At 38.1% G+C, this 12056-nt stretch overlaps 1 protein-coding gene across 1 annotated transcript; it reads left to right on the top strand.

The window, feature by feature from the left end:
* Positions 1–684: 684 nt before the first annotated feature.
* ccni2 (cyclin I family, member 2) lies at positions 685–10392 on the top strand (the record flags this gene model as incomplete). Its single annotated transcript, XM_014016832.1, is given in 6 exon segments — positions 685–841; positions 1128–1262; positions 1421–1495; positions 1621–1761; positions 7764–8057; positions 9538–10392. Coding segments are annotated over 6 exon segments (1071 nt in total). The 3' UTR covers positions 9850–10392.
* Positions 10393–12056: the final 1664 nt, after the last annotated feature.

Genomic DNA, 12056 nt, shown 5'->3' on the forward strand with positions numbered 1-12056 from the left:
GTGTTTTATTTTAAATAAAAATGTCCTCAATTTTTGCACACTTAGTTTAAAAAATATAGATATTTGAGGTAAATTATAATTAAAGTCTATGTGTGCTCACTCTGAAGGGATTAGACAATGAGTTATAGCAGTTGAGGAGAAAAAGACACCTACATTCAGATGTATAATTTATACATGTACTAGAGAAAAGTTTATATGCACTTTTTTTTAGAAAAAGTTATTGAGCAACATCATTCAATAGGGAAAGATCTCCCAAAATTATAAACCTAGACTGTGATTGCAGTTTTTTTGTGGCTCATTTAAATTTTTATTCATGTTCCCACTTGATTTTAATCTAGTTTGTATTTTGTAGTGCCTGAGCCCCAAAGAGAGCTGGGTTTTCCTCACAGTTTTTTGTCAAAATCCCCTTATTTATGGGAATATTTGTAATTTACWAATTTTATCCATATAGTATGGCATACTGCTACCAAGTCATGGCACGCTATTCCAAATTTAGCAACATGATGATTTTTTTTTTTTACAAAAGCTGCAGCTCATTACAATGGACAAACTGAACAGAATAATAAGGGTGTTTCAATACAGAGTCTGTATAAAATGAGCTGAGTAAGTCAAACAGTAAGTCTTTGGGATTGTAATACTTAAGTGTWAATTACCGTTAATGTTTGTGTGTTTTTCTTCCTTCAGGTGTGTGTGTCCTGGCTGCAGCCTGGCTTGTGCTGTGGACCCGATGAAGAACCCAGAAGCTGCACAGAGCCTTCGGCTGGTGGGCCTGCTGGAGGCCGCTCTGCTGCGAGAGGCTCGTCTCTGGAAGGTTCCGGTCTTCAAAAATGGATGCGTTCAGGTGAGACGGTGACGGCTGCATGTGCAGGATAAACCTAGGTTGCTTAAATGTTGAAAATATTTTAAAATTCTAGAAATTAGACATTTATCACTATTCATAGAAATAAGTAAGTGTGCTTGTAAGAGCCAGTGGGTAAATATCTGCTGTCCCGTTACAGAGGAGATCCAGTAGTCTTGAGTAGTACAACACTGGCTCCAGGAAGCCCAATTTCTTAGATTATTCATTTCACTTATCTGTAAGGGTTTTTCATAAAAGAGTTAAAACTGTTTGAATTTGATCGATACAGGGCACTGACATCTCTTCAGTCCAACACCAGCAAGTGATCCGCTGGCTTGGAGAAATGAGCAGGATGTTCCAGTTTTGTCCAGAGACTTATGCACTGGGAGTGTGTGTCCTCAACAGACTGTTGTCCACTGTCAAGGTAGACCACTGCATCAGCACTACTGTTGTTTAAATTTATACACTTTAGTCTTAAAGTCACCGAACATTTGAAAATGCTTTTGCAATGATTTTTAATGAATTAAATAGATTTTTCTTGCACTTTGGACGAGCTTAAATTATAATTTTTTTTTCCTCAAGGCTCAATCAAAATACCTGAAATGTATTGCTTTTACCTCGCTGGTCCTGGCTGCCAAAGTCAATGAGGAAGATGAGGTAATGTCTGGTTTTTTTTTTTTTTCTTTTTTAGGAATCCCAAACAACAGATATAAAAGGACAAAAACACACGTTTTACTGCTTTTTCAAAAACATAGTTTTATTTGGCCTCTTGTCTGTAACAGGTTGTGGGTTCTGTTAAAGACCTGGTTGTTCGGAGTGGATGCAACTTTTCGACAGCGGAGATTCTTCGCATGGAGAGGATCATTCTGGACAAGCTGCACTGGGACTTATACACAGCAACACCAGTTGACTTCATTCACATTGTAAGTTTACAGCTCAGCAGAAAGGCRAACGCAACACAATTTATTTTTTTTTTCTTACAGAACCTAAAGCATGTCAAAGCGAGCTCGCTGGGTTTTGAAACACTTTAGATTCTAGTCTTTGCATAAAAACACAAGCAGTACAAAAGCACATGTGATAAAACATCATGCTTCAAGATTAGAAACTCCGAACATCATCCCTCTGTCCCGCACACTTACAGGTACTCATTGCAAATTATGAATTTATTTAAAAAAAAGGTAAAGTTATACTGAACTACATGAGATGGTGCCATTTGGAAGAGTTTACTCCAGTAGTGATCCAGACAGATTGATATAGAGTTCTGAAAATGTGGGTCTACACTCAATGTAAACAAAACATTCTGCAAAAGCTGCTGGAAGCTTTAAAGTGCCTGTGACATGCATATCCTTTAACTACAAAAAAATCAAAGAAAGCATCTTTATATTTAAGAAGCTTTACATAATACACATGATTTTACATATTTTGTCACACAACAGGTATTTTCTTTCTTTTAGCCAAAGCGAAACAGGAAGTGACATCAGCGTGGAGCTTCTTAAAACAGAAAACGCTGTAGTCTTTTGTCGAAACGGTATTATTTTAACTCTGACCCTTCATCTGTCTGATAGTGACTCGTAATCCAAAGAAACATTCGATTCTTCTCTTCAGCCTGTGTTGGCTGTTTGTAGCAAAGCTCTGTTCACATCCAGACATTCCTCTGACATCACTTCCTGCAGCTGCACATGCAGATATCCCAACAACTGTTCATTCCAGCAGTGTGAAGTTTGTTTTGCAACATGGTTTTTAAGGATATCTTTGCAAAAGTGCATTCATACGTATTACAAAAATTTGATGTCACAGGCGTTTTAATGATGTTATTGTGGACAAGGCTTCAGTCACTTTTGACTGTTYCTGTAGGTAAACAAATGGCAGCTGTTCACACGTTTTGCTTACAAATGAAAGGAAATTTGGACAGATTTTGTTTTTATTGTACTTTAGGAACCAGTTTTCATGACATTGCAATGAGTACCCTTTTTAAGAATTGGTCCAAGAATATGTTGTGCATTTATTTGATTTAATTCACTGTGCCCATAATTATTAAACTCCACCCAGTTCACTTGTGCAATTAAGTTTTAATTATCTCCACAGCCAGGGTCTTAGTTTTGAATTTTGCTCTCTAATCCAGTGGATCAACACTGCTGTTTGGCAATCAGAATATTCAATATTATTTTAAGCAAAAGTGGGGGAAAAAATGTTGGTTTCAGCTTCTCAAGTGCAAAATAATTGGTGCTTTTCTTTGAGGTGCATGACTTGAAAGTTTTAGAATTGAAAAAGAAAATATATTTTGAGTTATTCAGTTGAAAATCTCATTTTAAATAAATGAACAATTGTCACTTTGTTGCAGAAATGCTCATTTCCAGAGCGAATCAAATTATCCTAAAGCAACATGTTTGAACAGAATCTTTGATTGTAACCAAACAAGTTGCATTTCAACCTAGAAATGCAACAAACAAAACATAATATAGAATCATTCTAACATCATGGGACTCTTTGCAAGCTGCTAGCAAAATGTGTGTTGTTAACCAAACCAAGGCACTTCAAGCAGAAACGTAAACCCTGATGACACCAAGTGGAGTGTTTGACGATCTAACATTGTTTAGGATGATTAAATCTCTTAGATTGTTGAGCTGAAAATGATTTCATTGTTCATAAAGCCCAAGCAGTATTGTTCAGTTTACTGTTTGGATCTGTGCACAACAGTGTAATTACTAAACCCTCAAAAATCGCGAGCTAAAACACTAACCACTGATTGGATTGCCAACAAATGAACACACACGACACCATTTAGGTCCCAGCATGCACTTGGGCGTGGAGCTGTATTCATAATGCTTTTAATCAGAAGCCAGGATGTGTTGGAGTAGATGATCTGCCAAGGCCGTTTGGCTTGAATCATTAGTTTGAGTGGAAAGCTTCAGAATAAAACAGATCTGTGAAAATGAACAGCGAATGATGGTTAGACAAAGCTTTATGTACTATAAAAACACAAATATCTCGTCTGTTTTCTGTTAGCGGAGTGCATCTACACAGTCTTTAAATGAGTATAAACAGGTTGTGAACCAGCTGCTGGATGCTTTATGAATACAGCCCACAGGTTTCTGGAAAAATACACACACAGTGAGTCACATATAAATGGGAGTTTCCTCCACTACAAAATCCAGTTCCCACTGTTTGGAAAATGATCTTTAGAACACAGAGTTGGCTTTAAAGTTTTCTTCTTAACCCTCTTATTTACACTGCATCAGGCTCCGTCGTGCACGTTGCTGTCATTGGTTTCCACTCTGATTTACACTGCGTGCGGCTCGGCTCACGTGCTCTGAGAAGCACGTGCAGGAAATGCAAGATCATGCAATAAAGCTGGTGATAAATGTGGAAGTCAGACCAAATGAAATCTTTCTGTGAACGGCAGACTTGAAACAACTCTCAAAACTGCATCGCAGTTTTTTTTTATTTGTATTTCAAAATAAAATCCACACCTTTTTGTCTGTATGCATATGTTGCCATGTGCTTCCCAAACAGAATGATCAAATTTGATAGCATGTTTGTAGAAATACATCAATATATTTATCAGTATGGCTAGCAGGGGTCGACATAACCGTTGTTTAGGTTGTCCGAGACGACATATTTTCCTTTCGGACAACCAGATCCTGTCTCCCAGTTGTCCGGTGGACAACCAAGAAAAAAGCAGCGGATGTTCATCATTGTMAAAATGAACGGGTGAAAAAAAACTTGTTAAAGCCGTTTAGGGATTAAACTGAYDGTTCTTTCACCCAATAAAGAGAACCACAGTCAGTTTTACCCAATCAGAACAGAGCAGGGCGGGTCCTGCTGTCTGACTGACACCGCTGCCTTTTTTCTTTCTCTGTGGGTGGGGGGTCAGCTTCACTCAGTCCAGGAAAMGCTGAGGGTTTTCCCGGGRGGTGTTCGCCTGAGCTATTTTCCACCGAGAATTACGTCGTATTTTATATGTTCTCTTTTTAAAAGCACCTCGCAGCATTTCTCCTGTAACACTGTGTGTTTACAAGCACAGCAAAACCGCGACAGATCTGACTGGTTGAGCGAGGGCTGAGAGGCAGTTTGACCGCAGCCGCAGCACCTCTTCACGCGCACCACGGCCCTGACCGGCCCGGGACTTAAGATTCCATAAGTCAACCCCTTCACATATTTATGTGTATAATGAGCATCACAAATTGGTAAATTTAGCAAAAAATTTGTATTAATCACGCGAGTGGTGCGCAAGCGAACCACTGCGAGGGGGGGGCGTGTCTACATTTGACTTTGATTTTCCTCTAAAATCACGGAGTTCTCTGAGTCAGCTTCAGGTGCTTGTAGTTAATCATAATATCTTCTAAATTTAACCAGGGGTTTCAATGCCTTTACATTACACAACAATTGTAGTGGAGAAACTTGTCAGTTTGGTTAAAAAAACAGTAAAAATAAATTGTTTTTTCTATGCAGAGAACTTCTTGTTATATATTTTTAATAAATACATCAGTTGAAAACACTAAAATGACAGAAGAGCTGTTTAAATCCCCTTTATCCAGAAAGTCTCAGTCCTAAGAACACTAAACTGTAGCTTTTAATAAGGTCATATAGACAGTAGGCTATACTACAATTTAAATAAAAATGTTTGACCTGTAAGCAGGAAGTTTATGGTTGTTGGATGTTGATTTTTGCTCTCTATTTCAAAGAGGATGAGGAGTTTTACTCAAGCAGCTCCTGAAACTGTTAACTTGCTGACTGAGAACATTTGTTTACAGTAACTTTGTATACAGAACAATATAGCCTACCTGTTATATTACATTTTAATTGAGTTTTTTTTTTTTTTTCTTGGACAACCAAAATGTTTTGCAGACAACCAGATTTCGTCAACAGGTTGTTTGCTGGACAACCTGAAAAAAAATCCTTATGTCTACCCCTGGCTAGGATTTGTCTTTCAGTGACTTATTTTAGATACGGATGTTGTGCTTATTTCTTTTTCTGTTGGTGATGTGTGATTTCTGTAGCCATCTGGCAAAAATAGGATTGATTCTGATTTTGACGGATGGCTGTGATGCTGCTGCCTTGTGCCGCCRTGCAGATGCAGTGTAAATGCTCTCATTGATTTATAATGCGTGTTTTTACTGCAGAGGTTGGAGCGGACGCAGTGTAAATTGGGCTTTAGTCTCKTTTCCAACCACCTACATTCCCTCGTGAAGCAACATCAATATATTTGTCTCTTTAAAACCTTTTTAAAGCCAAAACCTATAACTGTTACTGAAAGGCAAAATCCTCTCCCATTTCAAACTGTACCTCTCTGTTACAGTCTGAGGATCTGATTTAGATTGAAGTCACAGGAGTGCAGTTTATCTATTATAATTAGGTAATATCACTTCAGCTGTTACAAAATCCAAGACTTTTAAAATAAAAATACATCATGTAAGAATAAAACTATAATAAAATAAAGACATTTTTTTCTTTATAATATTCAAATAAATATATTTCAATAACTTTACTGTAAATATTTCACAATTATACGATGTATACATCTGCCCTGAAAAAGGATATTTTGCATTCTCTTTTGAAGTTCTTTATCTACAGAACAGATTTTTCCACAGACTCTTCACTGTGACACTTTTTATACGAATAACTAAGGATTTACAGAGATTATCCATCGATACTCCTCAGAGTAATTCTGCATCTGAGTAAAACTGAGAGGTACAGTCAGCTGTGCAATGCTACCGGTTCTCCACATTAGGCTGATTGTAAGTTCACAAATCACTTGTTTTGTTGCGTTAGCCTAATATTTCCTCAACATATATGTTTTTCAAGAGTACATTTCTGACTCTGGCACCATAGTGCTGAATCTACCTCCCAGTACAACCCCACTTTTTCTTCAACACATGGCTTATTTTCTGCGAGACAAACTAAAGCACATAAATGAAACACAATATACATGAATAAACAAAACCTCTGCAACAAACCAGAAAAATGCACAGATTGTGAATTTCTTCACCAGCTGCTTGTCAGTAGCTCACTGTTTGTCGTGTAAACCAAAGGCTGCTGTAGCCTGAGTCAGCTGAGCCCATCCAAGTAGTGATGTGGATGTTTGTCACCAAAATAACGAAACGGCTGAGCTCCCACACAGGTTTGATACGTTCTGCACACAAATGAGAACACAAACAAGACACAAACATGGTGATCATCAGGGGTAGACACAACCATTGTTTAGGTTGTCCGAGACAACCTATTTTCATTTCGGACAACCAGATCCTGTCTCCTGGTTGTCCGRTGGACAACCAAGAAAAAAAAGACATTGATTAAAGTTCTCTGAGTGTCCGTCGTTTGTAAAAATGAAAGGGAGAAAAAAACTTGGTAAAACCAAACAGAACACTAAACTGTAACTTTTAATAAGGTCATGTACACAGTATTCTCCTATTTAAGTGAAAATGTTTGACCTATGAGCAGAAAGTTTTTGATGCTTTACTCCCTGAGCCTTAAATACTCTTATTTCAAGAAGAGAATGAGGAAGTTTTATTCAAGATGATCCTGTACACTTGGCTGACTGAGARCAATTATATRTAATAAACTTTGTCTACAGAACAATATACTTGTTAAATTACATTTTTCTTGAGATTGTTTTGCGGACAACCAGGTTTTGTCAACAGGCTGTCCGCTGGACAACCTGAAAAATATCCTTATGTCTACCCCTGATCATAAGACTGGTTTTCTGAGAGCAAATTATGGAGCTCTTATTATGGCAACAAACACTTTGGGAAAGATTAGGTAATTACCAACAGATGATGTCATGAATGACTGTTTTGTCATGTTAAAGTTGGTGTGTGTTAAATATGAATGTTAAATATAGATGACAGATGGACAATAAAAACRGTGACATCATTATGCTAAAATTTTGGCCTCTTCTCATTTTTTGTTTTTCGCTCTCCTCTAGTTCCACGCCCTGCTCGTCTCCGGCCACCCCAGCCTCGTTCCGTCCATCAGTCTCGGCTGCGGCGTCGACTCCATCGCGGACCCCCRCATGCTCCCTGTTGATCCCAGGCATCAGAAGAGGCCCCCGGGCCTCCAGGTGTCGCTGTGGACCAGGCAGGTGCAGCACTGTATGGCCTGCCACCAGCTCTGGCAGTTCAAAGGCTCCACGTTGGCCTTGGCCATCATCACTTTGGAGCTGGAGGCGCTCACGCCCGACTGGTTCGCTGTCTTCACCGACCTACTGAAGAAAGCACACGTAAGAGATGGGCTCAGGCCAGCTGGAAGGCTTTCCAACTCGCTTCATGATCAGTGCTCGTTAGGAAGAATCTACCAAGCTTAATTAAAAAAAAAGACATTTTCAAAGTTTAGTAGTGTTCATTAAATATAAAAAAGGTATTATTCAACGAATAAAAATTCAACCAAAATGACATTTTACCATAATGCTGATACATGTGACCCGTCACATCAAGCTGAGGATTAGGATGTGGAGAATTAGGCAGATATAGTTTAAACATTAAAATTAAACATTTGCAAACGTTGCATTTTGTCAAAATATAATAAATTTATCTACAGGTTGTTTTAAATATGTGCAATATAATTTTAAATGTTTTTGGAGACTTTTTTTTTTTTTTGGAGCTGTAGCTAMAAAAAAAAAACCCATCATTTTGAGCAAAACCGCCTTAAATTTTTGTCATTTTACCCTGCGACCTATTACAGGGCTTTTTCTTTCCTTCCAACTGGTAAATCTTAATATCCAAATATTGTTAGCGGTTTCTACTACAAAGAGACATCAAAAATCCCTCACTAACTTAAAGGGGCAATATTATGTGTTTCTCAGGCATACATTTAAATACTAGATATAGCATCTATGTCACCTTTAGCTGTTATTAAATTGTTTTTTTATGTTTACATAAAAAATAAACTTATCTTCTCATCACTTTCTCTTTTAAATGCCTTGAAATTGGCCTCTGTCTCTTTAAGAACCACCTTCCGCTTCTGTCCTGCCCATTTCAGTGTTGGGGGGTCATGCTCACGGGGGGAGGGGGGCTGCTATGATGCAGTATACTTGACATCTGAGAATACATTTCCTCAAAGGTAATTTTAATCTGAAAAGAGCTTCACTGAGTGAGAAGTAGTGTTGAGAGCTCAGCAGACAGTTAAGTTTCACTTTCACCTGAGAGCCTGCAGGAGTCATGGGCTGGGTGTGTGGGGTGCTCCATGATGAGGAAGTTCAACTTAAAGACACGTCCCTGGTGCCGTTTCTAGTCCCCACCTGTCGTTTTGCTCCTCAGCATGACTTCCTAAAAACGCTGCAGGATTTCTCAAACATGCATGAATGAGTCAAAGCAAGGCTTTGGGCATGTTTTTTATGAGTATAATATAATAACATAATATAAAACTCAAAAGTTGATTTTTTTTTTTTTACATGATACTGCCCCTTTTTAAATAAGATTTGTTGATTCAATCCTCAGTTTAGTGTGATGGGATACATATTTGGAAAAAATACTTTTTAAAGGCACGTGTTGGCACATTTCAGTATCTTTTCTGATTTCCTAATTTAAGAACAGGTTTTTCATTAAGGATGTTACTTAAAAGAAATAGGAGTTTTAAATATTAATGCCAGTTTACAAACCTTGACGATTCATTTTAGTAGTTTGAGTCAAATGCTTGCCTTTGAAAAGTTGGACCCAGTGTTTTGATTCAGTCGACCTCATTTTACTTTTTGTTTCTCCCAGATCGATAGTGTCAAGTTCATCCACTGTAAAGAGATCGTGGACGAGTACCTACACAGTCTGGAGTTCGCYCTGCCGAACAACTCTGTCTACATCCTCGACGGCTGTCAGATTCAGGGGCAGCAAGTCCAGAGCCCCTCGCTGTGCCACGGGCTGGCCAGAAGGGGGCGCAGCGGCAGCGAACAAGACTTGGATGACTACTGTGATGGTTTTAGACGTCTGTATAGAGAGGAGACGCATCCAGAGGAGGGTCTGTTTGCATCGGAGCAAAAAGGCGTCTCCCCGTGTCCTCCGCTGCACCCTGCTGTCAACTAGCAGGAAGTCTCTGAGCAATAAATGCACAGCTGGATCATGTGAACTCGTGTATCCAGAGGATTTTAAAGCAGTTGGTCATGAGATTACTTTTTTTTTTCCTTTTCAAGTTTTCACCCATCTGAAACGGTTCAGTAATAAAAGCTTTTTTTATGTTTGTAACGTATCTTGGTGCTCAGGTTCCTCCTCAGAGCCACAAAGCACTTTAAGAGACTAGCTTTTTGAGAAGGAAAAAAAACCTTTTTTATTCTTTGTAATTTCTACTAAACGTTTTAGTTAAGTGTTTTTATTTACCACTTATTTACAAAAGCTTTACTCTTCTGACTAAATGATGCAAATGTTTTTATTCTGTACTTCAGTGTGTTTTTTACTTTATGCAACTATGCTTACATATCAAAGCACCTTTGGGAGATTAGTTCAACACTAGAGCAGAATAGCTAAATGTGTTTAAAATTGTGAAATTAGCATTCGTAATGGCATTATTTTTTAGGATTTCYAATTAAAATGTTCATGAGCACAAATAATGTGACTGGAAATTTGGGAAAAGCATCCTGTTTTTATTTCCTAACTAATCACTGGCTGTGATTATCCAGTGCTGCCAGTTTACTTAGTGAAAGGTACAAATGTGGTCATTTAGGCAGTATTTGATGTTGGCTGATGGTTATGCAGTAAGTTCAGAGGTTCTGAAGGCCAAAGGACACTGAAGAGCCTCAGCAATAATTGTTTCTAATGTGAACTGGTTACTGACAGCGTTTAATAAGCTGGACCAAGCTGCTCAGTGACTAAAATAAGGTATTGTTTCATGTTATTCCTTCCCTTTTCCTTCATCTACTAAGGCAGCTATTCCATAAGTTTTCATTTTTGATCCCAGAAATAAAGCTACAGCTTCCAAAGTATTCAGTCTTTGCTGATTTGCGAATCTTGGTTTGAGGGGGGATCTTAAGCTCGGACCCTGAAAGTAATCATAACGAACTATAATCAAAGTTGTTTGTTTTTGAAAGCTTTTTTTAAGTGAGCTGTCTCAGTTTCAAACGTGTCCAGGCTGACTGATTCTACCCCAGCATGTACTTCCTGCAGAGAGAATGTTTGTTATTCTGCAACACCGAAAGGAACAGATCAGGGAAATTTCAGTAAACCTTTTAAAAAAAAACAGGCTCCTGCTTCTGTCTTTTTTTGCCAGTTTACATGTAATGCTATTTTAAGAGTTCTCAGATTATAATGAAACATTTTAAGTATTTGCAAATTTCTGATGCTTGTCATATTTGTGTAAAATAGTAAAACATGATTTTCGTGTCTCCTAAATATGCTCAAAGGAGCTTCTGAAMCAGACTTAACGAAAAGTTAAATTGTTTTAAAAACTCTCTTCATTGCCATTCTTCAAATAATTCAAAACCAGTTTCCTAACGATTTGAGGTGTTAAAGTATTCAAAAAGTTTAGGAAGTGTAATAACCTTCATTTTCTTTATAACAATGTGCAACCTGGATTTTCATCGAGCTAATTGAGTTCAGAATCGTTTTTAAGAAAAAGCTAATTTCCCAAATTGTTGAAGGACTTCAACCTGAGTATTTTTTCCTTTTCAAAGCTGTGAAGCTGAAATCCATCACAGCATTTAGAAACGAGCAGCAGCTGTTGCAGCATCCTGTCAGAAAGTGATTATCATTCAGCTGTGTTAGCGYGGCGTGTTGGTGTTAAAGGACAGAACACAGAGCTCTGAACATATTGTGCTGCTGGATGAGATCCAGTGAGCCCCGCAGGTGGTGCACAGAATAGTAATGATGTTGGCAAAGTCCTTACAAAAAAAACCCCTTAAAAACAAAAGATGAAGATGCACATTTAACTTTGGCCKTATGTGAAGGGTCACAGATGCAAGCTGCTGAATGTAAAAGGAAAGAAATCGTCTGATTAAAGTACAGTGGGGAAAATAAGTATTTAGTCAGTCACCAGGTGTGCAAGTTCTCCCACTTAAAAAGATGAGAGAGGCCTGTAATTGACATCATAGGTAGACCTCAACTATGAGAGACAAAATGTGAAAAACAATTTGAGAAAATCATTTTGTCTGACTTTTAAAGAATTTTTTTGCAAATAATGGTGGAAAATAAGTATTTGGTCAATAACAAAAGTTCATCTCAATACTTTGTTGTATATCAGGGGTGTCAAACTCCAGTCCTCGAGGGCCGCTATCCTGCATGTTTTAGAGGTTTTCCAGCTC

Source organism: Austrofundulus limnaeus, unplaced genomic scaffold, assembly GCF_001266775.1.
Source record: "Austrofundulus limnaeus strain Quisiro unplaced genomic scaffold, Austrofundulus_limnaeus-1.0 Scaffold156, whole genome shotgun sequence".
NCBI classification, from domain to species: Eukaryota; Metazoa; Chordata; class Actinopteri; order Cyprinodontiformes; family Rivulidae; genus Austrofundulus; species Austrofundulus limnaeus.